Source organism: Coregonus clupeaformis, chromosome 35 (assembly GCF_020615455.1).
Source record: "Coregonus clupeaformis isolate EN_2021a chromosome 35, ASM2061545v1, whole genome shotgun sequence".
In the NCBI taxonomy this organism is placed as follows: domain Eukaryota; kingdom Metazoa; phylum Chordata; class Actinopteri; order Salmoniformes; family Salmonidae; genus Coregonus; species Coregonus clupeaformis.
In genome coordinates this window covers 33,183,613-33,208,116 of record NC_059226.1, presented here as the reverse complement: position 1 = coordinate 33,208,116, position 24,504 = coordinate 33,183,613, and the positions used below count along the sequence as shown (strand labels likewise).

The window sequence follows — 24,504 nt, the reverse complement described above, 5'->3', positions numbered from 1 at the left end:
GAGCGATTTACAGTTAGTGAGTGCATACATTTTTCATACTGGCCCCCCGTGGGAATTATATTGTCATCCTTAAGGAAGACACACAGTCTGCCATTTTACATAGAACTTAATGAAAACAGATTATATTAACTTAAACCTTAAGGAAGACACAGTCTGCCATTTTACATAGGCCTTAATGAAAACAGATTATATTAATTTAAACCTTAAGGAAGACACACAGTCTGCTATTTACATAGGCCTTAATGAAAACATAGATTGTATTAACTCAAACCTTAAAGACACAGTCTGCCATTTTACATAGAACTTAATGAAAACATAGATTATATTAACTCAAACCTTAAAGAAGACACACAGTCTGCCATTTTACATAGAACTTAATGAAAACATAGATTATATTAACTCAAACCTTAAAGAAGACACACAGTCTGCCATTTTACATAGAACTTAATGAAAACAAAGATTATATTAACTCAAACCTTAAAGAAGACACACAGTCTGCCATTTTACATAGAACTTAATGAAAACAGATTATATTAACTTAAACCTTAAGGAAGACACAGTCTGCCATTTTACATAGGCCTTAATGAAAACAGATTATATTAATTTAAACCTTAAGGAAGACACACAGTCTGCTATTTACATAGGCCTTAATGAAAACATAGATTGTATTAACTCAAACCTTAAAGACACAGTCTGCCATTTTACATAGAACTTAATGAAAACATAGATTATATTAACTCAAACCTTAAAGAAGACAGTCTGCCATTTTACATAGGCCTTAATGAAAACAGATTATTATTAACTTAAACCTTAAGGAAGACACACAGTCTGCCATTTTACATAGGCCTTAATGAAAACATAGATTATATTAACTCAAACCTTAAAGAAGACACACAGTCTGCCATTTTACATAGAACTTAATGAAAACATAGATTATATTAACTCAAACCTTAAAGAAGACACATAGTCGGCCATTTTACATAGGCCTTAATGAAAACATAGATTGTATTAACTCAAACCTTAAAGAAGACAGTCTGCCATTTTACATAGGCCTTAATGAAAACATAGATTATATGAACTCAAACCTTAAAGACACAGTCTGCCATTTTACTTAGGCCTTAATGAAAACCTAGATTATATTAAGTAATCCTTAAAGAAGAAACAGTCTGCCATTTTACATAGGCCTTATTGAAAACATAGATTATATTAAATCATCCTTAAAGTTCCTTTCCTGAGGATGGCTCACCCCTCACAGTTCTGGGGGATTTCAACCTCCCTACGTCTACATTTGACTCATTTCTCTCTGCCTCCTTCTTTCCACTCCTCTCCTCTTTTGACCTCACCCTCTCACCGTCCCCCCCTACTCACAAGGCAGGCAATACGCTTGACCTCATCTTTACTAGATGCTGTTCTTCTACTAATCTCACTGCAACTCCCCTCCAAGTCTCCGACCACTACTTTGTATCCTTTTCTCTCTCCCTCTCCTCCAACACTACTCACTCTGCCCCTACACAGATGGTAATGCGCCGTCGCAACCTTCACTCTCTCTCTCCCGCTACTCTCTCCTCTTCCATCCTATCATCTCTTCCCTCTGCTCAATCCTTCTCCCTCCAATCTCCTGATTCTGTCTCCTCAACCCTCCTCTCCTCCCTTTCTGCATCCTTTGACTCTCTATGTCCCCTATCCTCCCGGCCGGCTCGGTCCTCCCCTCCAGCTCCGTGGCTTGATGACTCATTGCGAGCTCACAGAACAGAGCTCCGGGCAGCTGAGCAGAAATGGAAGAAAACTAGACTCCCTGCAGACCTGGCATCTTTTCACTCCCTCCTCTCTACATTTTCTTCATCTGTTTCTGCTGCTAAGGCCACTTTCTACCACTCTAAATTCCAAGCATCCGCCTCTAACCCTAGGAAGCTCTTTGCCACATTCTCCTCCCTGCTGAATCCCCCCCCTCCCTCTCTGTGGATGACTTCGTCAACCATTTTGAAAAGAAGGTTGACGACATCCGATCCTCGTTTGTTAAGTCAAATGACACTGCTGGTCCTGCTCACACTGCCCTACCCTATGCTTTGACTTCTTTCTCCCCTCTCTCTCCAGATAAAATCTTGCGACTTGTGACGGCAGGCCGCCCAACAACCTGCCCGCTTGACCCTATCCCCTCCTCTCTTCTCCAGACCATCTCCGGTGACCTTCTCCCTTACCTCACCTCGCTGATCAACTCATCCTTGACCGCTGGCTATGTCCCTTCCGTCTTCAAGAGAGCGAGAGTTGCACCCCTTCTCAAAAAAACCAACACTCGATCCCTCTGATGTCAACAACTACAGACCAGTATCCCTTCTTTCTTTTCTCTCCAAAACTATTGAGCGTGCCGTCTTTAGCCAACTCTCTTGCTATCTCTCTCAGAATGACCTTCTTGATCCAAACCAGTCAGGTTTCAAGACTGGTCATTCAACTGAGACTGCTCTTCTCTGTGTCACAGAGGCTCTCCGCACTGCTAAAGCTAACTCTCTATCCTCTGCTCTTGTCCTTCTAGACCTGTCTGCTGCCTTTGATACTGTGAACCATCAGATCCTCCTCTCCACCCTCTCCGAACTGGGCATCTCCGGCGCGGCTCACTCTTGGATTGCGTTCTACCTGACCGGTCGCTCCTACCAAGTGACGTGGCGAGAAGCTGTCTCCGCACCACGTGCTCTCACCACTGGTGTCCCCCAGGGCTCAGTTCTAGGCCCTCTCCTATTCTCGCTATACACCAAGTCACTTGGCTCTGTCATATCCTCACATGGCCTCTCCTATCATTGCTACGCTGACGACACACAACTAATCTTCTCCTTTCCCCCTTCTGATAACCAGGTGGCGAATCGCATCTCTGCATGTCTGGCAGACATATCAGTATGGATGACGGATCACCACCTCAAGCTGAACCTCGGCAAGACGGAGCTGCTCTTCCTCCCGGGGGAAGGACTGCCCGTTCCATGATCTCGCCATCACGGTTGACAACTCCGTTGTGTCCTCCTCCCAGAGTGCGAAGAGCCTTGGCGTGACCCTGGACAACACCCTGTCGTTCTCCGCTAACATCAAAGCGGTGACCCGATCCTGTAGGTTCATGCTCTACAACATTCGGAGAGTACGACCCTGCCTTACACAGGAAGCGGCACAGGTCCTAATCCAGGCACTTGTCATCTCCCGTCTGGATTACTGCAACTCGCTGTTGGCTGGGCTCCCTGCCTGTGCCATTAAACCCCTACAACTCATCCAGAATGCCGCAGCCCGTCTGGTGTTCAACCTTCCCAAGTTCTCTCACGTCACCCCGCTCCTCCGCACACTCCACTGGCTTCCAGTTGAAGCTCGCATCTGCTACAAGTCCATGGTGCTTGCCTACGGAGCTGTGAGGGGAACGGCACCTCCGTACCTTCAGGCTCTGATCAGTCCCTACACCCAAACGAGGGCACTGCGTTCATCCACCTCTGGCCTGCTGGCTCCCCTACCTCTGCGGAAGCATAGTTCCCGCTCAGCCCAGTCAAAACTGTTTGCAGCTCTGGCACCCCAATGGTGGAACAAGCTCCCTCACGACGCCAGGACAGCGGAGTCACTCACCACCTTCCGGAGACATTTGAAACCCCACCTCTTTAAGGAATACCTGGGATAGGATAAAGTAATCCTTCTACCTCCACCCCCAAAAAAAAAAAAAAAAAAATGTAAAGTGGTTATCCCACTGGCTATAAGGTGAATGCACCTATTTGTAAGTCGCTCTGGATAAGAGCGTCTGCTAAATGACGTAAATGTAAATGTAAAGAAGACACATAGTCGGCCATTTTACATAGGCCTTAAGGAAAACATAGATTATATGAACTCAATCATGATTGGCTTGATTTAGTTAACAATGTTAGATGTGGACAGTTCAGGGATATTTCATTAAGAAAGGACCACACTGTATAAAGACAAGTTGTTATTAATGGATTACATACAGTACATTGGACATACAAGTAAGTACACCAACATGACCTTTCCATTCATAACATGTGTAGTGTAAATTGCCACAGTAGATTATCTGTGTTACATTTTAGTCATTTAGCAGACACTCTTATACAGAGTGACTTACAGTTAGTTAGTGAGTGCGTAATATATATATATTTTTATTTTATACTGGCCCCCCGTGGGAAACGAACCCACAACCCTGGCGTTGCTAGCACCATGCTCTACCAACTGAGCTACATGGGACCTTCCTTAACAAGGAAATACCTCATTTCAGTTGCACAAAATGATTGTCAAATAGTTAAATGTGTGCTTAGTCTGCTGAAATAGTAGGTTTAATTTATACAGAAGATAATACCTACCAGAGGACAAAATAGTTTAAAACAAATGTTGTCAGCAACCACGACTAAACGTTAACACCACATCAGCTTTAGGGAGCGGGAATACGGTGACCAATAGTGGTTGCAGTTCAGATTCACTGTGCGGGTGATCTTTAAGGCACATTGATGGTTTAACAAGAGATCACCTCGTGTTGACATGTTGGTTGCAATTAGCCCTGTCTGTCTAGTCCCTCTGTCCATCAAAGACCCAGCTTCTTCTCCATCTCCTCCCTCAGTTTGATCTCCTGGATCTAGGAAAGGGAAAGCAGAGAGGTGATCATGATACAGAACATTGGTCAACTGATGATCTGAATTAAGACAGAGAAAACACGCTGTCATAAAGCCATCCTACCTTTCCAGAGGCAGTCAGTGGATAGCTGTCCACAAACACCACATAGTGTGGGATCTTGAAGTGAGAAATCTGGAACAGTAGAAGCAGATGCATGTAGCTATAAACTCAATATAACATAGTATATAACAGTTGACATAGGAGAAGTTCTAAGCCTGACAATGATCGATTCACAGGTCATGTCACTTCCTGTCTCTGTGTCACCTGTCCCTTGCAGAAGTCTCTGATCTCCTCTCTGCTACAGTCCTGCCCCTCCTTCAGTCTGATACAGGCACACACCTGTTCCCCCATCCTCTCATCTCTCACACCTATCACCTGGGGAGAAAGAGAGGTGGACGGGACAGGGAGAGAAAATAAGCACTTGGATATAATAATAATAATAATAATAATAATAATAATAATAATAATAATATGCCATTTAGCAGACGCTTTTATCCAAAGCGACTTACAGTCATACGTGCATACAGTTTTTTTTTGTGTATGGATTTGGATATACTACAATCAGAAAACTGTTCCAATCATACCTACTGTTGGCTATCATATGGTGATAGGAGTATTGAGAAATGAAGACAGGAAATGAAAGGTTCTAGAACTAAGGGTTTGGTACTAACATTTCCTAGATAGATTTTCTCTGCTGCCCTCTAGTGGTGCTGAGTCCTGGGCCTCCTGTACATTGGGATGGGTGTGGTTCTCACCTGGGCCTCCTGTACTTTGGGATGGGTGTGGTTCTCACCTGGGCCTCCTGTACTTTGGAATGGGTGTGAAGGAACTGCTCTATCTCAGCAGGGTAGATGTTCTCTCCTCCACGTATGATCATGTCCTTTATACGTCCCACTATACGGCAGTACCCAAACCTGTCCAGACTGGCTATATCACTGTGGAGAGACATTCACAGTTGACGTTCGGTCTCACTTTTTATCTGTTGCTGTCTAGGTCTCTCTCTGTGTCTCTCTCTGTGTCTCTCTCTCTCTGTGTCTCTCTCTCTGTGTCTCTCTCTCTGTCTCTCTCTCTCTCTCTCTCTCTCTCTCTCTCTCTCTCTCTCTCTCTCTCTCTCTCTCTCTCTCTCTCTCTCTCTCTCTCTCTCTCTCTCTCTCTCTCTCTCTCAATTCAATAAAAGTGAAGTAAACAATAAATATTAACAGTAAACATTACACTCAGAAGTTGCAAAAATAATAAAGACATTTCAAATGTCATATTATGTATATATACAGTGTTTTAACAATGTGCAAATAGTTAAAGTACAAAAGGGAAAATAAATAAACATAAATGTGGGTTGTATTTACAATGGTGTTTGTTCTTCACTGGTTGCCCTTTTCTTGTGGCAACAGGTCACAAATATTGCTGCTGTGATGGCACACTGTGGTATTTCACCCAGTAGATAAGGGAGTTTATCAAAATTGGGTTTGTTTTCTTTGTGGATCTGTGTAATCTGAAGGAAATATGTGTCTCTAACATGGTCATACATTTGGCAGGAGGTTAGGAAGTGCAGCTCAGTTTCCACCTCATTTTGTGGTCAGTGTGCATATAGCCTGTATTCTCTTGAGAGCCAGGTCTGCCTATGGCAGCCTTTCTCCATAGCAAGGCTATGCTCACTGAGTCTGTACATAGTCAAAGCTTTCCTTAAGTTTGGGTCAGTCACAGTGGTCAGGTATTCTGCCTCTGTGTACTCCCTGTTTAGGGCCAAATAGCATTCAAGTTTGCTCTGTTTTTTTGTTAATTATTTCCAATGTGTCAAGTCATTCTCTTTTTGTTTTCTCATGATTTGGTTGGGTCTAATTGTGTTGTTATCCTGGGGCTCTGTGGGGTCTGTTTGTGTTTGTGAACAGAGCCCCAGGACCAGCTTGCTTAGGGGACTCTTCTCCAAGTTCATCTCTCTGTAGGTGATGGCTTTGTTATGGAAGGTTTGGAAATCGCTTCCTTTTAAGTGGTTATAGAATTTAACTGCTCTTTTTTTTTGGATTTGGGTAATTAGCGGGTATCTGCCTAATTCTGCTCTGCATGCATTTTTTGGTATTTTTCTTTGTACACAGAGGATATTTTTTGCAGAATTCTGCATGCAGAGTCTCAATTTGGTGTTTGTCCCATTTTGTGAATTCTTGGTTGGTGAGCGGACCCCAGACCTCACAACCATAAAGGGCAATGGGTTCTATAACTGATTCAAGTATTTTTTGCCAGATCCTAATTGGTATGTTGAATTTGATGTTCCTTGTGATGGTGTAGAAGGCCCTTCTTGCCTTGTCTCTCAGATCGTTCACAGCTTTGTGGAAGTTACCTGTGGCGCTTATGTTTAGGCCAAGGTAAGGATAGTTTTTTGTGTGCTCTAGGCCAACGGTGTCTAGATGGAATTTGTATTTGTGGTCCTGGCAACTGGACCTTTTTTGGAACACTATTATTTTTGTCTTACTGAGATTTACTGTCAGGGCCCAGGTCTGACAGAATCTGTGCAGAAGATCTACAGTTGAAGTCGGAAGTTTACATACACCTTAGCCAAACACATTTAAACTAAGTTTTTCACAATTCCTGACTTTTAATCCTAGTCAAAATTCCCTGTCTTAGGTCAGTTAGGATCACCACTTTATTTTAAGAATGTGAAATGTCAGAATAATAGTAGAGAGAATTATTTATTTCAGCTTTTATTTCTTTCACTACATTCCCAGTGGGTCAGAAGTTTACATACACTCAATTAGTATTTGGTAGCATTGCCTTTAAATTGTTTAACTTGGGTCAAACGTTTCGGGTAGCCTTCCACAAGCTTCCCACAATAAGTTGGGTGAATTTTGGCACATTCCTCCTGACAGAGCTGGTGTAACTGAGTCAGGTTTGTAGGCCTCCTTGCTCGCACACGCTTTTTCAGTTCTGCCCACACATTTTCTATAGGATTGAGGTCAGGGCTTTGTGATGGCCACTCCAATACCTTGACTGTGTTGTCCTTAAGCCATTTTGCCACAACTTTGGAAGTATGCTTGGGGTCATTGTCCATTTGGAAGACCCATTTGCGACCAAGCTTTAACTTCCTGACTGATGTCTTGAGATGTTGCTTCAATATATCCACATCATTTTCCTTCCTCATGATGCCATCTATTTTGTGAAGCGCACCAGTCCCTCCTGCAGCAAAGCACCCCCTCAGCATGATGCTGCCACCCCCGTGCTTCACGGTTGGGATGGTGTTCTTCGGCTTGCAAGCGTTCCCCTTTTTCCTCCAAACGTAACAATGATCATTATGGCCAAACAGTTCTATTTTTGTTTCATCAGACCAGAGGACATTTCTCCAAAAAGTCCAATCTTTGTCCCCATGTGCAGTTGCAAACCGTAGTCTGGCTTTTTTATGGCGGTTTTGGAGCAGTGGCTTCTTCCTTGCTGAGCAGCCTTTCAGGTTATGTCGATATGGGACTCGTTTTACTGTGGATATAGATACTTTTGTACCTGTTTCCTCCAGCATCTTCACAAGGTCCTTTGCTGTTGTTCTGGGATTGATTTTCACTTTTCGCACCAAAGTACGTTCACCTCTAGGAGACAGAACGCGTCTCCTTCCTGAGTGGTATGACGGCTGCGTGTTCCCATGGTGTTTATACTTGCGTACTATTGTTTGTACAGATGAACGTGGTACCTTCAGGCATTTGGAAATTGCTCCCAAGGATGAACCAGAATTGTTTACAATTTCTTTTCTGAGATATTGGCTGATTTCTTTTGATTTTCCCATGATGTCAAGCAAAGAGGCACTGAGTTTGAAGGTAGGCCTTGAAATACATACACCAACCCTCCTTGGTTGGTGACAGAAGCACCAGATCATCAGCAAGTAGGGTGAGGCCGGGTGCTGCAGACTGTTCTAGTGCCCTCGCCAATTCGTTTATATATATGTTGAAGAGAGTGCGGCTTAAACTGCATCCCTGTCTCACCCCACGGCCCTGTGGAAAGAAATGTGTTTTTTTTGCTAATTTTAACCGCACACTTGTTGTTTGTGTACATGGATTTTATGATGTCGTATGTTTTTCCCCTAACACCACTTTCCATCAATTTGTATAGCAGACCCTCATGCAAAATTGAGTCAAAAGCTTTTTTGAAATCAACAAAGCATGAGAAGACTTTGCCTTTGTTTTGTTTTGTTTGTTTGTCAATTAGGGTGTGCAGGGAGAATATGTGGTTTGTTGAACGGTAATTTGGTAAAAAGCCAATTTGACATTTGCTCAGCACATTGTTTTCACTGAGGAAATGAACTAGTCTGCTGTTAATGATAATGCAGAGGTTTTTCTCAAGGTTGCTGTTGATGCATACCCCACGGTAGTTATTGGGGTCAAATTTGTCTCCACTTTTGTGGATTGGGGTGATCAGTCCTTGGTTCCAAATATTGGGGAAGATGCCAGAGCTAAGGATGATGTTAAATAGTTTAAGTATAGCCAACTGGAATTTGTGGTCTGTATATTTGATAATTTAATTGATAATTAAATATAATTTAAATAATTTAACCATCAACACCACAGGCCTTTTTGGGTTGGAGGGTTTGTATTTTGTCCTGTAGTTCATTCAATGTAATTGGAGAATCCAGTGGGTTCTGGTAGTCTTTAATAGTTGATTCTAAGATTTGCATTTGATCATGTATATTTTTTTGCTGTTTGTTCTTTGTTATATGAGCAAAAAGATTGGAGAAGTGGTTTACCCAAACATCTCAGTTTTGAATGGATAGCTCTTCGTGTTTTTGTTTGTTTAGTGTTTTCCAATTTTCCCAGAAGTGGATAGAGTCTATGGATTCTTTATTTACATTGAGCTGATTTCATGCTGTTCCTTCTTTTTCCATAGTGTATTTCTGTATTATTTTAGTAATTCACCATAGTGAAGGCGTAGGCTCAGGTTTTCTGGGTCTCTATGTTTTTGGTTGGATCGGTTTCTCAATTTCTTCTTAGGTTTTTGCATTGTTCATCAAACCATTTGTCATTGTTGTTACTTTTCTTTGGTTTTCTGTTAGAGATTTCTAGATTTGATAGGGAAGCTGAGAGGTCAAATATACTGTTTAGGTTTTCTACTGGCAAGTTTACACCTTCACTATTACAGTGGAACGTTTTGTCCAGGAAGTTGTCTAAAAGGGATTGAATTTGTTGTTGCCTAATTGTTTTTTGGTAGGTTTCGACACTACTTTCCTTCCATCTATAGCATTTCTTAATATTATTCAGTTCATTTGGCTTTGATGCCTCATGATTGAGTATTGCTCTGTTCAAGTAGACTGTGATTTTGCTGTGGTCTGACAGGGGTGTCAGTGGGCTGACTGTGAACGCTCTGAGAGACTCTGGGTTGAGGTCAATGATAAAGTAGTCTACGGTACTACTGCCAAGAGATGAGCTATACAGTGGGGAGTATTTGATACACTGCCGATTTTGCAGGTTTTCCTACTTACAAAGCATGTAGAGGTCTGTAATTTTTATCAAAGGTACACTTCAACTGTGAAGTGAACAAAAATCCAGAAAATCACATTGTATGATTTTTAAGTAATTCATTTGCATTTTATTGCATGACATAAGTATTTGATATATCAGAAAAGCAGAACTTAATATTTCGTACAGAAACCTTTGTTTGCAATTACAGAGATCATACGTTTCCTGTAGGTCTTGACCAGGTTCGCACACACTGCAGCAGGGATTTTGGCCTACTCCTCCATACAGACCTTCTCCAGATCCTTCAGGTTTCGGGGCTGTCGCTGGGTAATACAGACTTTCAGCTCCCTCCAAAGATTTTCTATTGGGTTCAGGTCTGGAGACTGGCTAGGCCACTCCAGGACCTTGAGATGCTTCTTACGGAGCCACTCCTTAGTTGCCCTGGCTGTGTGTTTCGGGTCATTGTCATACTGGAAGACCCAGCCACGACCCATCTTCAATGCTCTTACTGAGGGAAGAAGGTTGTTGGCCAAGATCTCGCGATACATGGCCCCATCCATCCTCCCCTCAATACGGTGCAGTCGTCCTGTCCCCTTTGCAGAAAAGCATCCCCAAAGAATGATGTTTTCACCTCCATGCTTCACGGTTGAGATGGTGTTCTTGGGGTTGTACTCATCCTTCTCCTTCCTCCAAACACGGCGAGTGGAGTTTAGACCAAAAAGCTCTATTTTTGTCTCATCACCACATTACCTTCTCCCATTCCTCCTCTGGATCATCCAGATGGTCATTGGCAAACTTCAGACGGGCCTGGACATGCGCTGGCTTGAGCAGGGGGATCTTGCGTGTGCTGCAGGATTTTAATCCATGACGGCGCAGTGTGTTACTAATGGTTTTCTTTGAGACTGTGCTCCCAGCTCTCTTCAGGTCATTGACCAGGTCCTGCCGTGTAGTTCTGGGCTGATCCCTCACCTTCCTCATGATCATTGATGCCCCACGAGGTGAGATCTTGCATGGAGCCCCAGACCGAGGGTGATTGACCGTCATCTTGAACTTCTTCCATTTTCTAATAATTGCGCCAACAGTTGTTGCCTTCTCACCAAGCTGCTTGCCTATTGCTCCTGTAAGTCGCTCTGGATAAGAGCGTCTGCTAAATGACTAAAATGTAAATGTAAATGTATTGTCCTGTAGCCCATCCCAGCCTTGTGCAGGTCTACAATTTTATTCCTGATGTCCTTACACAGCTCTCTGGTCTTGGCCATTGTGGAGAGGTTGGAGTCTGTTTGATTGAGTGTGTGAACAGGTGTCTTTTATACAGGTAACGAGTTCAAACAGGTTCAGTTAATACAGGTAATGAGTGGAGAACATGAGGGCTTCTTAAAGAAAAACTAACAGGTCTGTGAGAGCCGGAATTCTTACTGGTTGGTAGGTGATCAAATACTTATGTCATGCAATAAAATGCAAATGAATTACTTAAAAATCATACAATGTGATTTTCTGATTAAACAGCATGATCATTACACAGGTGCATCTTGTGCTGGGGACAATAAAAGGCCACTCTAAAATGTGCAGTTTTGTCACACAACACAATGCCACAGAAGTCTCAAGTTTTGGGCTGAGGAGTATTTCTGTCTGTAATAAAGCCCTTTTGTGGAGAAAACTCATTCTGATTGGCTGGGCCTGGCTCCCCAGTGGGTGCGCCTGGCTCCCAAGTGGGGGGGGCCTATGCCCTCCCAGGCCCACCCATGGCTATGCCCTTCCCAGTCATGTGAAATCCATAGATTAGGGCCTAATGAATTTATTTCAATTGACTGATTTCCTTATATGAACTGTAAAATATTTGAAATTGTTGCATGTTGCGTTTACAGTTACAGCCCCTAATGGCTTAAACTCCAGTATACCAATTCACAACCAACAACATTTTAAACAAACATAAACATTGCTTCATCTTCAAATCTCTCACCAGTTTCAACTGATGACAGGTCGTACTTGTGAAGGTCAGGCTGTCCAAGCATGTCAATGTACATGGTAGGAGTGCTGTAGAGGAAATTGCACCTGAAACAGACATCGTTGTCATAATAAATACCATGGAGACAGAGTTCCTTTAGTGGTATCCCCATACCATGGAGACAGAGTTCCTTTAGTGGTATCTCCATATTTTTTATGCTGAGTTCCTTTAGTGGTATCACCATCCTATTGATGCTGAGTTCCTTTAGTGGTATCCCCATACTATTAATGCTGAGTTCCTTTAGTGGTATCACCATCCTATTGATGCTGAGTTCCTTTAGTGGTATCCCCATACTATTGATGCTGAGTTCCTTTAGTGGTATCCCCATACTATTGATGCTGAGTTCCTTTAGTGGTATCCCCATACTATTGATGCTGAGTTCCTTTAGTGGTATCCCCATACTATTGATAATGAGTTCCTTTAGTGGTATCCCCATACTATTAATGCTGAATTCCTTTAGTGGTATCACCATCCTATTGATGCTGAGTTCCTTTAGTGGTATCCCCACACTATTGATGCTGAGTTCCTTTAGTGGTATCCCCATACTATTGATGCTGTTCCTTTAGTGGTATCACCATCCTATTGATGCTGAGTTCCTTTAGTGGTATCCCCACACTATTGATGCTGAGTTCCTTTAGTGGTATCCCCATACTATTGATGCTGAGTTCCTTTAGTGGTACCCCCATACTATTGATGCTGAGTTCCTTTAGTGGTATCCACATCCTATTGATGCTGAGTTCCTTTAGTGGTATCCCCATACTATTGATGCTGAGTTCCTTTAGTGGTATCCGCATACTATTGATGCTGAGTTCCTTTAGTGGTATCCCCATACTATTGATGCTGTTCCTTTAGTGGTATCACCATCCTATTGATGCTGAGTTCCTTTAGTGGTATCCCCATACTATTGATGCTGAGTTCCTTTAGTGGTATCCCCATACTATTGATGCTGTTCCTTTAGTGGTATCACCATCCTATTGATGCTGAGTTCCTTTAGTGGTATCCCCACACTATTGATGCTGAGTTCCTTTAGTGGAATCCCCATACTATTGATGCTGAGTTCCTTTAGTGGTATCCACTTACTATTGATGCTGAGTTCCTTTCAATTATTTAAATATACACTAGATTACTAATAGGGGGCGCTGTGTTGAAGCCACCATGCCTCCATCTTGGAAATGTCTTTCACCATAGTGAAAACAAATATATTGGAAACTAAAGAAATGCATTGATTAATGTCTACATTGGTTTTTAGCCACATTTATTTTATTACAGGCACCTTAAAGGATAATAAAAAATGATATTATGTGAGCTAAACATTTTATTTTAACATATAAAAACATTTTCCTTGAAGTATACATCTTTTTTAATACTAATGTTACTGTCACCACTACAACAAAAATACATTTAATTTTGTCCTTGGAACATTTAGTTGAAATACTGTAGAATTCCATTAATTCCTATGGAGGACTGCTCCTACTGTGGAGTGCCAATATGGCCGACCGGTAGCTTCAATGCCTCTCAATGGCCAATACATAGCATCAGCAGTCCAGTGCATTTGGAAATTATTCAGACCCCTTCCCTTTTTCCACATTTTATCACGTTACAGCCTTATTCTAAAATTGATAAAATAAATAATTTTCCTCATCAATCTACACACAATACCCCGTAATGACAAAGTGAAAACAGGTTTTTAGAAATGTTTGCAAAAATAAAAAACAGAAATACCTTATTTACATAAATATTCAGACCCTTTGCTATGAGACTCGAAATTGAGCTCAGGTGCATCCTGTTTCCATTGATCATCCTTGAGATGTTTCTACAACTTGATTGGAGTCCACCTGTGGTAAATTCAATTGATTGGACATTATTTGGAAAGGCACACACCTGTCTGTATAAGGTCCCAGTTGACAGTGCATGTCAGAGCAAAATCCAAGCCATGAGGTCGAAGGAATTGTCCATAGAGCTCCGAGACAGGATTGTGTCGAGGCACAGATCTGGGGAAGGGTACCAAAACATGTCTGCAGCATTGAAGGTCCCCATTCTTAAATGGAAGAAGTTTGGAACCACCAAGACTCTTCCCAGAGCTGGCTGCCCGGCAAAACTGAGCAATCGGGGGAGAAGGGCCTTCGTCAAGGAGGTGACCAAGAACCCGATGGTCACTCTGACAGAGCTTCAGAGTTCCTCTGTGGAGATGGGAGAATCTTCCAGAAGGACAACCATCTCTGCAGCACTCCACCAATAAGACATTTATGGTAGAGTGGCCAGACAGAAGCCACTCCTCAGTAAAAGGCACATGACAGCCCACTTGGAGTTTGCCAAAAGGCACCTGAAGGACTCTCAGACCATGAGAAACAAGATTCTCTGGTCTGTTGAAACCAAGATTGTACTCATTGGCCTGAATGCCATGTGTCACATCTGGAGGAAACCTGGCACCATCCCTTCGTTGAAGCATGGGGGTGGCAGCATCATGCTGTGGGGATGTTTTTCAGCGGCAGGGACTGGGAGACTAGTCAGGATCGAGGGAAAGATGAACGGAGCAAAGTACAGAGAGATCCTTGATGAAAACCTGCTCCAGAGCGCTCAGGACCTCAGACTGCGGCAAAGGTTCACCATCCAACCGGACAACGACCCTAAGCACACAGCCAAGGCAACGCAGGAGTGGCTTTGGGACAAGTCTCTGAATGTGCCTGTCAAGGGGTGCTGAAGGTGGGTGTGGTGCATGAATCAAGCGCAGGACGCAGAAGCTCAGTCCAAAAGACTTTAGTGCAATATTCACGTAGAAAATAAGCACAATTAGCCCGAAGGCGAAATAACGGCGCACACAGGCGTCAAACAAACGGCGCACTAACATGTGCGAAAAACCTCTCCAAAACACTGGAGGGAAGTACGTAGCTCCAACACAAAACAGAAGAGCAATCACACACAAAGACAAACACACACAACGAGAACTAAATAGGACACTAACGAGGACTAACAAGACACAGGTGTACAACATCAAGACAAAACCAAACGAACATGAAACATAGATCGGTGGCAGCTAGTACTCCGGGGACGACGACCGCCGAAGCCTGCCCGAACCAGGAGGAGGAGCAGCCTCGGCCGAAACCGTGACAGTGCCAAGCTTGTCGCGTCATTCCCAAGAAGACTTGAGGCTGTAATCGCTGCCAAAGGTGCTTCAACAAAGTACTGAGTAAAGGGTCTGAATACTTATGTGAATGTGATATTTTTAATACATTTGCAAACATTTTTAAAAACCTATTTTTGCTTTGTCATTATGGGGTAATATGTGTAGATTGATGAGAAAAACTAACTATTTAATCGATTTTAGAATAAAGCTGTAACTTAACAAAATGTGGAAAAAGTCAAGGGGTCTGAATACCTTCCGAATGCACTGCACATCATTGGTTCCTTTAGTCGTATCTACATACTATTAATGCTGAGTTTCTTTAGTGGTATCTCCATACCATTAATGCTGAGATTCTTTAGTGCTATCTCCATACCATTTATGCTGAGTTTCTTTAGTGGTATCCCCATACTATTGATGCTGAGTTCCTTTAGTGGTATCCCCATACTATTGATGCTGAGTTCCTTTGGTATGAATCAAGATCAATGACTGTATATGAATGGACAAAGCCATCGATCACGTGACACCATTAATTCCTATTTGAAGACTCAATAACGCATCTGAAGCCAAATAAAGTTGGTTAAGATGGTGTCTCGTGGATACATAACATGCACAGTTTGAGCTACTCCAGGAGGTGACGTTGCTGGCCAGCTCAGTGCTGCCACCTCTCATTGAGTCTCTCAAGTTGAAGGCCGACCGGGGTACTACAGGCTGCCATTAGCAACTAAATCCTTATAACTTCTGTGTGCACGATTTTAAAATAATTGGTTCAAGGACATAAATCTGGTTTACAGTTTTTCTCAATTGCTAAAACACTAAACCCTATTGTCTGAACCAAATGCTCAGTTGCCTGAACCCACTGATTGAATCAATCACTCTTTTGGCAAAACCATAAGCACTTTTCACCTGTTTAGACACAACTTGCCAACACATTTTCATTGTGATGCACCCGTGCTGCATAATGGTGAGCACAGGTGACAAAAGTCAAACACAATTAGAGCACAGGTATCACCACTTGAACACAACAACTCAAAATTGATCACACTTGTGGCTAATGATGTGAGGGAACATATACAGTAAGCCAGTTCAGAGAGCACTGGTTTGTGAGGCCCTACAATGGATAGAAATCTGAGAGGAAGAGTTTGTGTGAGAGGAGGTCGAGGTGGTCGAAGTGGTCAGCGAAGACAAAGAACAGTAATATCTGATGAAATCAGAGCTACTGTGATTGACCATGTTCTTGTCCATGGTATGAACATGAGGGAGGCTGGACAAAGGGTACAACCAAACATCAGTAGATTCACTGTGTCCACCATAATCCGAAGATTTAGAGAAGAGAACAGGTAATTACCTTTTTTTGACATTATAGTACAGTATGTAAATGTTGACAGCAATTACTGTATGACATACTATATACTGTACCACACTATACTGTAAGTGAATATATGTTTCAGTACATCACTGTACCAATGTACTGTAGTATTGTAATGGAGGGTTGGTCTAACTGTTTGTAGGCCTAGTATTCCATGTATATTTTTTGTAACTCCATGTTCTCTTTTTGTAGAATTGAAAGACTGCCACATGGGGGTGGGAGGACAGGTATGTTCTCCCCACACCAAGAGACCTAATTGTTGATATGGTCCGTGAGAACAATGCCATTAAACTGAGCGAAATTCAGCAGAAGATCATTGAGGACCATTTACATTTTGAGGGTATCAACAGTGTCAGCCTCTCTACTGTTGATCGTGTCCTCAAGCGCAACAGACTGCGCATGAAACAGCTATACAGAGTGCCCTTTGATCGCAACTCAGACAGAGTCAAAGAGCAAAGATTCCAGTATGTACAGGTTGGCATATATCCAGACACATTCAATGTTGATTACTCTATAGTGATTTACTGTAGTGGCCTAAATCACTTTTTCCGTATCACTTACAAAACTATATCTATTTCTACAGAGGGTTTTTCAACTGGATGCAATGGAAAGACCCCATCAATACATCTACATGGATGAAGCTGGGTTTAATCTCACCAAAAGGAGAAGGAGAGGCCGTAATGTGATTGGCCATCGGGCCATTGTTGGTGTTCCTGGGCAGCGTGGTGGCAATGTACATTATGTGCTGCCATCAGCAATCATGGGGTTGTCCACCATCATGCCAACCTGGGGCCCCTACAACACTCACCAGCTCCTCATTTTCCTCAATCACATGCGAGATGCTTTGTTAGGGCAGCAGGATGAGCATCCCATCTATGTTGTTGTTTGGGACAATGTGAGTTTTCACAGAGCCCTCCAGGTTAGAGAGTGGTACAATATGAACCAAGGTTTTATCAATCTTTGCCTTCCACCGTACTCCCCTTTCCTAAACCCCATTGAGAATTCTTCTCCTCATGGCGGTGGAAGGTATATGAACGCCAACCTTACACCAGGGTAAATCTCCTGCAAGCCATGGGACTTGCCTGTGGTGACATAGGTGTGGAGGCATGCCAAGTCTGGATACGACTTGCCAGGGGTTTTTTCCCCCGTTGCCTGGCCAGACAAAATGTGGCCTGTGATGTGGATGAAGTCCTGTGGCCTGACCCAGTACGGAGACATGATGCTGTGGCTGAGTAATGCACTTATTTGTATATTTTGGTACTTTATTTTTACATGGGCTTACTGTACACAAGTGGCAAACGCATAAGATTTCTGTTTGTTTTTACAAGTGCTACATGTAAATGCACAAGATTTCTGTTTTGTCTTTTTGTACAAGTGCTAAATGCACCGTTTTTTTTTTTGCAACATGCATTTAGCCTACAGTGAACAATAAACATTTATTTCTCCAGCTTCATGTCCTGAGCATTGTGTTTTCTATTTTTCTACGTAGTGTTTAGTGACTGTTCAGTAGTGTTTTTTATTTTGATTGACTCGGGGCACGATTTGACAACATAGTTCAGTTTTGAGCACAGATTGAACTGTTTTGAGGTGAAAGTTTGGTTTTGCAAGAAGAGTCTGAGGTTTTGTGAATGTAGCTTGAAAATTGGGCTTTATGTTCACAGTTAAGAGAAAAGGAGAGCAGCTTTCAAGAAATGTGTCTTAGCAATCGAGAAAAACTGTAATAGAAACAATTATTGGTACCATGATTTCTATTTACACGAAGATTGACCACGAAGATTGACATTTTCCTATTCACTATAACAATGCCTGTAGTACCGCGGTCAGCCTTGAACTTCATGGCTTTAGTGAGAGGGGCAATTGTTCTCCCCTGGTCAAGAGTCATGGGGCCCCCTAGTGGACATTACTATATACCATACCTTTCATTCTGAATAGCCTCTAGGTTGGTCTCAGGGCATAATACCTACCTTTCATTCTGGATGGCCTCCAGGTTGGCACGGCTGTCGTACCCAGCAGAGGGGAAGACCAGGGTGATGCCATGCAGTGCCATACACATCCCTCCTATCACTGAGCCAAAGCAGTGGTACAGAGGTACAGGAACACACATTTTTATAGTCTGATTGGGATGCAGGTAATACGGAGGTTAACAGAGAGAGATGTCTGTGTGTGTGCGCGCAAATGAGCGAGAGAGAGAGAGAGACAGAGAGAGAGAGAGAGAGAGAGAGAGCGCGAGAGCGACTGACAGAGAGAGAGAGAGAGAGAGAGAGAGACGAGAGAGAGAGCGAGAGAGAGAGAGAAAGATGGTGAGAGAGAGAGAGGGAGAGAGAGACTGACAGAGAGAGAGAGAGAGAGAGAGAGAGAGAGAGAGAGAGAAAGATGGTGAGAGAGAGAAAGAGGGAGAGAGAGACTGACAGAGAGAGAGAGAGAGAGAGAGAGAGAGACTACATGGATCCACTGACCCTCCAGTTGAATCCCATCCGTAGACTTACGAAATAGGCATTGTTGACGATGTTATGGTGGGAGAGGGTGGCACCTTTAGGACTTCCTGTTGTTCCCTAAACAACAGTAGACATCAGAGAGAGAGGCTAATACTTTTGTTCCCTATGGACCAGTAGACATCAGATATACTAATACTGTTGTTCCCTACAGACCAGTAGACATCAGAGAGACAGACTAATACTGTTGTTCCCTACAGACCAGTAGATATCAGACAGACTAATACTGTTGTTCCCTACAGACCAGTAGATATCAGACAGACTACTACTGTTGTTCCCTACAGACCAGTAGACATCAGACAGACTAATACTGTTGTTCCCTACAGACCAGTAGATATCAGACAGGCTAATACTGTTATTCCCTACAGACCAGTAGACATCAGACAGACTAATACTGTTGTTCCCTACAGACCAGTAGACATCAGAGAGACAGACTAATACTGTTGTTCCCTACAGACCAGTAGACATCAGACAGACTAATACTGTTGTTCCCTACAGACCAGTAGATATCAGACAGACTAATACTGTTGTTCCCTACAGACCAGTAGATATCAGACAGACTAATACTGTTGTTCCCTACAGACCAGTAGATATCAGACAGACTAATACTGTTGTTCCCTACAGACCAGTAGATATAAGACAGACTAATACTGTTGTTCCCTGCAGACCAGTAGACATCAGAGAGACAGACTAATGCTGTTGTTCCCTACAAACCAGTAGACCTCAGACTGACTAATATTGTTGTTCCCTACAGACCAGTAGATATAAGAGACAGACTAATACTGTTGTTCCTACAGACCAGTAGATATCAGACTGACTAATATTGTTGTTCCCTACAGACCAGTAGATATAAGACAGACTAATACTGTTGTTCCCTACAGACCAGTAGACATCAGAGACAGACTAATACTGTTGTTCCCTACAGACCAGTAGATATCAGACAGACTAATACTGTTGTTCCCTACAGACCAGTAGATATCAGACAGACTAATACTGTTGTTCCCTACAGACCAGTAGATATCAGACAGACTAATACTGTTGTTCCCTACAGACCAGTAGACATCAGACAGACTAATACTGTTGTTTCCTACAGACCAGTAGATATCAGACAGACTAATACTGTTGTTCCCTACAGACCAGTAGACATCAGACAGACTAATACTGTTGTTCCCTACAGACCAGTAGACATCAGACAGACTAATACTGTTGTTCCCTACAGACCAGTAGATATCAGACAGACTAATACTGTTGTTCCCTACAGACCAGTAGATATCAGACAGACTAATACTGTTGTTCCCTACAGACCAGTAGATATCAGACAGACTAATACTGTTGTTCCCTACAGACCAGTAGATATCAGACAGACTAATACTGTTGTTCCCTACAGACCAGTAGATATCAGAGAGACAGACTAATACTGTTGTTCCCTACAGACCAGTAGACATCAGACAGACTAATACTGTTGTTCCCTACAGACCAGTAGATATCAGACAGACTAATACTGTTGTTCCCTACAGACCAGTAGATATCAGACAGACTAATACTGTTGTTCCCTACAGACCAGTAGATATCAGAGAGACAGACTAATACTGTTGTTCCCTACAGACCAGTAAACATCAGAGACACAGACTAATACTGTTGTTCCCTACAGACCAGTAGATATCAGAGAGACAGACTAATACTGTTGTTCCCTACAGACCAGTAGACACCAGACAGACTAATACTGTTGTTCCCTACAGACCAGTAAACATCAGAGACACAGACTAATACTGTTGTTCCCTACAGACCAGTAAACATCAGAGACACAGACTAATACTGTTGTTCCCTACAGACCAGTAGACATCAGACTGACTAATACTGTTGTTCCCTACAGACCAGTAAACATCAGACAGACTAATACTGTTGTTCCCTACAGACCAGTAGACATCAGACAGACTAATACTGTTGTTCCCTACAGACCAGTAGACATCAGACATACTAATACTGTTGTTCCCTACAGGCCAGTAGATATCAGACAGACTAATACTGTTGTTCCCTACAGACCAGTAGATATCAGACAGACTAATACTGTTGTTCCCTACAGACCAGTAGATATCAGACAGGCTAATACTGTTGTTCCCTACAGACCAGTAGACATCAGACAGACTAATACTGTTGTTCCCTACAGACCAGTAGATATCAGACAGGCTAATACTGTTGTTCCCTACAGACCAGTAGACATCAGACAGACTAATACTGTTGTTCCCTACAGATCAGTAGACATCAGAGACACAGACTAATACTGTTGTTCCCTACAGACCAGTAGACATCAGACAGACTAATACTGTTGTTTACTACAGACCAGTAGATATCAGACTGACTAATACTGTTGTTCCCTACAGACCAGTATATATCAGACAGACTAATACTGTTGTTCCCTACAGACCAGTAGACATCAGACAGACTAATACTGTTGTTCCCTACAGACCAGTAGATATAAGACAGACTAATACTGTTGTTCCCTGCAGACCAGTAGACATCAGAGAGACAGACTAATGCTGTTGTTCCCTACAAACCAGTAGACCTCAGACTGACTAATATTGTTGTTCCCTACAGACCAGTAGATATAAGACAGACTAATACTGTTGTTCCCTACAGACCAGTAGATATCAGACTGACTAATATTGTTGTTCCCTACAGACCAGTAGATATAAGACAGACTAATACTGTTGTTCCCTACAGACCAGTAGACATCAGAGAGACAGACTAATACTGTTGTTCCCTACAGACCAGTAGATATCAGACAGACTAATACTGTTGTTCCCTACAGACCAGTAGATATCAGACAGACTAATACTGTTGTTCCCTACAGACCAGTAGACACCAGACAGACTAATACTGTTGTTCCCTACAGACCAGTAGATATCAGACAGACTAATACTGTTGTTTACTACAGACCAGTAGATATCAGACAGACTAATACTGTTGTTCCCTACAGACCAGTAGACATCAGACAGACTAATACTGTTGTTCCCTACAGACCAGTAGACACCAGACAGACTAATACTGTTGTTCCCTACAGACCAGTAGATATCAGACAGACTAATACTGTTGTTCCCTACAGACCAGTAGACATCAGAGAGACAGACTTATACTGTTCTTCCCTACAGACCAGTAGACATCAGAGAGACTAATACTGTTGTTCCCTACAGACCAGTAGATATCAGACAGACTAATACTGTTGTTCCCTACAGACCAGTAGATATCAGACAGACTAATACTGTTGTTCCCTACAGACCAGTAGACATCAGAGAGACTAATACTGTTGTTCCCTACAGACCAATAGACATCAGACAGACTAATACTGGTGTTCCCTACAGACCAGTAGATATCAGACAGACTAATACTGTTGTTCCCTACAGACCAGTATATATCAGACAGACTAATACTGTTGTTCCCTACAGACCAGTAGACATCAGACAGACTAATACTGTTGTTCCCTACAGACCAGTAGACATCAGACGGACTAATACTGTTGTTCCCTACAGACCAGTAGATATCAGACAGACTAATACTGGTGTTCCCTACAGACCAGTAGACATCAGAGAGACTAATATTGTTGTTCCCTACAGACCAGTTGATATCAGACAGACTAATACTGGTGTTCCCTACAGACCAGTAGATATCAGACAGACTAATATTGTTGTTCCCTACAGACCAGTAGATATAAGACATACTAATACTGTTGTTCCCTACAGACCAGTAGATATCAAGACAGACTAATACTGTTGTTCCCTACAGACCAGTAGACACCAGAGAGACAGACTAATACTGTTGTTCCCTACAGACCAGTAGACATCAGAGAGACAGACTAATACTGTTGTTCCCTACAGACCAGTAGATATCAGACAGAATAATACTGTTGTTCCCTACAGACCAGTAGATATCGAGACACAGACTAATACTGTTGTTCCCTACAGACCAGTAGATATCGAGACACAGACTAATACTGTTGTTCCCTACAGACCAGTAGATATCAGACAGACTAATACTGTTGTTCCCTACAGACCAGTAGACATCAGAGAGACTAATTCTGTTGTTCCCACCAGACCAGTAGACATCAGACAGACTAGTACTGTTGTTCCCTACAGACCAGTAGACATCAGACAGACTAATACTGTTGTTCCCTACAGACCAGTAGATATCAGACAGACTAATACTGTTGTTCCCTACAGACCAGTAGACATCAGGAACAGACTAATACTGTTGTTCCCTACAGACCAGTAGATATCAGACAGACTAATACTGTTGTTCGCTACAGACCAGTAGACATCAGACAGACTAATACTGTTGTTCCCTACAGACCAGTAGACATCAGACAGACTAATACTGTTGTTCCCTACAGACCAGTAGATATCAGACAGACTAATACTGTTGTTCCCTACAGACCAGTAGACATCAGACAGACTAATACTGTTGATCCCTACAGACCAGTAGACATCAGAGCACAGACTAATACTGTTGTTCCCTACAGACCAGTAGACATCAGACAGACTAATACTGTTGTTCCCTACAGACCAGTATATATCAGATATACTAATACTGTTGTTCCCTACAAACCAATAGACATCAGACAGACTAATACTGTTGTTCCCTACAGACCAGTAGACATCAGACAGACTAATACTGTTGTTCCCTACAGACCAGTAGATATAAGACAGACTAATACTGTTGTTCCCTGCAGACCAGTAGACATCAGAGAGACAGACTAATGCTGTTGTTCCCTACAAACCAGTAGACCTCAGACTGACTAATATTGTTGTTCCCTACAGACCAGTAGATATAAGACAGACTAATACTGTTGTTCCCTACAGACCAGTAGATATCAGACTGACTAATATTGTTGTTCCCTACAGACCAGTAGATATAAGACAGACTAATACTTTTGTTCCCTACAGACCAGTAGACATCAGAGAGACAGACTAATACTGTTGTTCCCTACAGACCAGTAGATATCAGACAGACTAATACTGTTGTTCCCTACAGACCAGTAGATATCAGACAGACTAATACTGTTGTTCCCTACAGACCAGTAGACACCAGACAGACTAATACTGTTTTTCCCTACAGACCAGTAGATATCAGACAGACTAATACTGTTGTTTACTACAGACCAGTAGATATCAGACAGACTAATACTGTTGTTCCCTACAGACCAGTAGACATCAGACAGACTAATACTGTTGTTCCCTACAGACCAGTAGACACCAGACAGACTAATACTGTTGTTCCCTACAGACCAGTAGATATCAGACAGACTAATACTGTTGTTCCCTACAGACCAGTAGACACCAGAGAGACAGACTAATACTGTTCTTCCCTACAGACCAGTAGACATCAGAGAGACTAATACTGTTGTTCCCTACAGACCAGTAGATATCAGACAGACTAATACTGTTGTTCCCTACAGACCAGTA

General features: G+C 42.5%; 1 protein-coding gene and 1 non-coding gene across 2 annotated transcripts in view; both read right to left on the bottom strand.

The window, feature by feature from the left end:
- Positions 1-4,141: 4,141 nt before the first annotated feature.
- Positions 4,142-4,217, bottom strand: trnaa-agc. The gene has a single exon. It is a non-coding gene; the product is annotated as a tRNA-Ala (tRNA).
- A 332-nt stretch (positions 4,218-4,549) lies between these two features.
- Positions 4,550-24,504, bottom strand: part of LOC121551848 (medium-chain acyl-CoA ligase ACSF2, mitochondrial-like) — a gene marked incomplete at its 5' end in the record, with an annotated part of 55,622 nt that continues 35,667 nt past the window's right edge. Inside the window, 7 exons of the mRNA XM_045210711.1 lie at positions 4,550-4,600; positions 4,702-4,770; positions 4,903-5,013; positions 5,432-5,573; positions 11,991-12,113; positions 18,521-18,669; positions 19,013-19,108. Of these exons, the coding sequence (XP_045066646.1) occupies positions 4,550-4,600; positions 4,702-4,770; positions 4,903-5,013; positions 5,432-5,573; positions 11,991-12,113; positions 18,521-18,669; positions 19,013-19,108 (741 nt within the window). The remainder of the gene's footprint in view (positions 4,601-4,701; positions 4,771-4,902; positions 5,014-5,431; positions 5,574-11,990; positions 12,114-18,520; positions 18,670-19,012; positions 19,109-24,504) is intronic.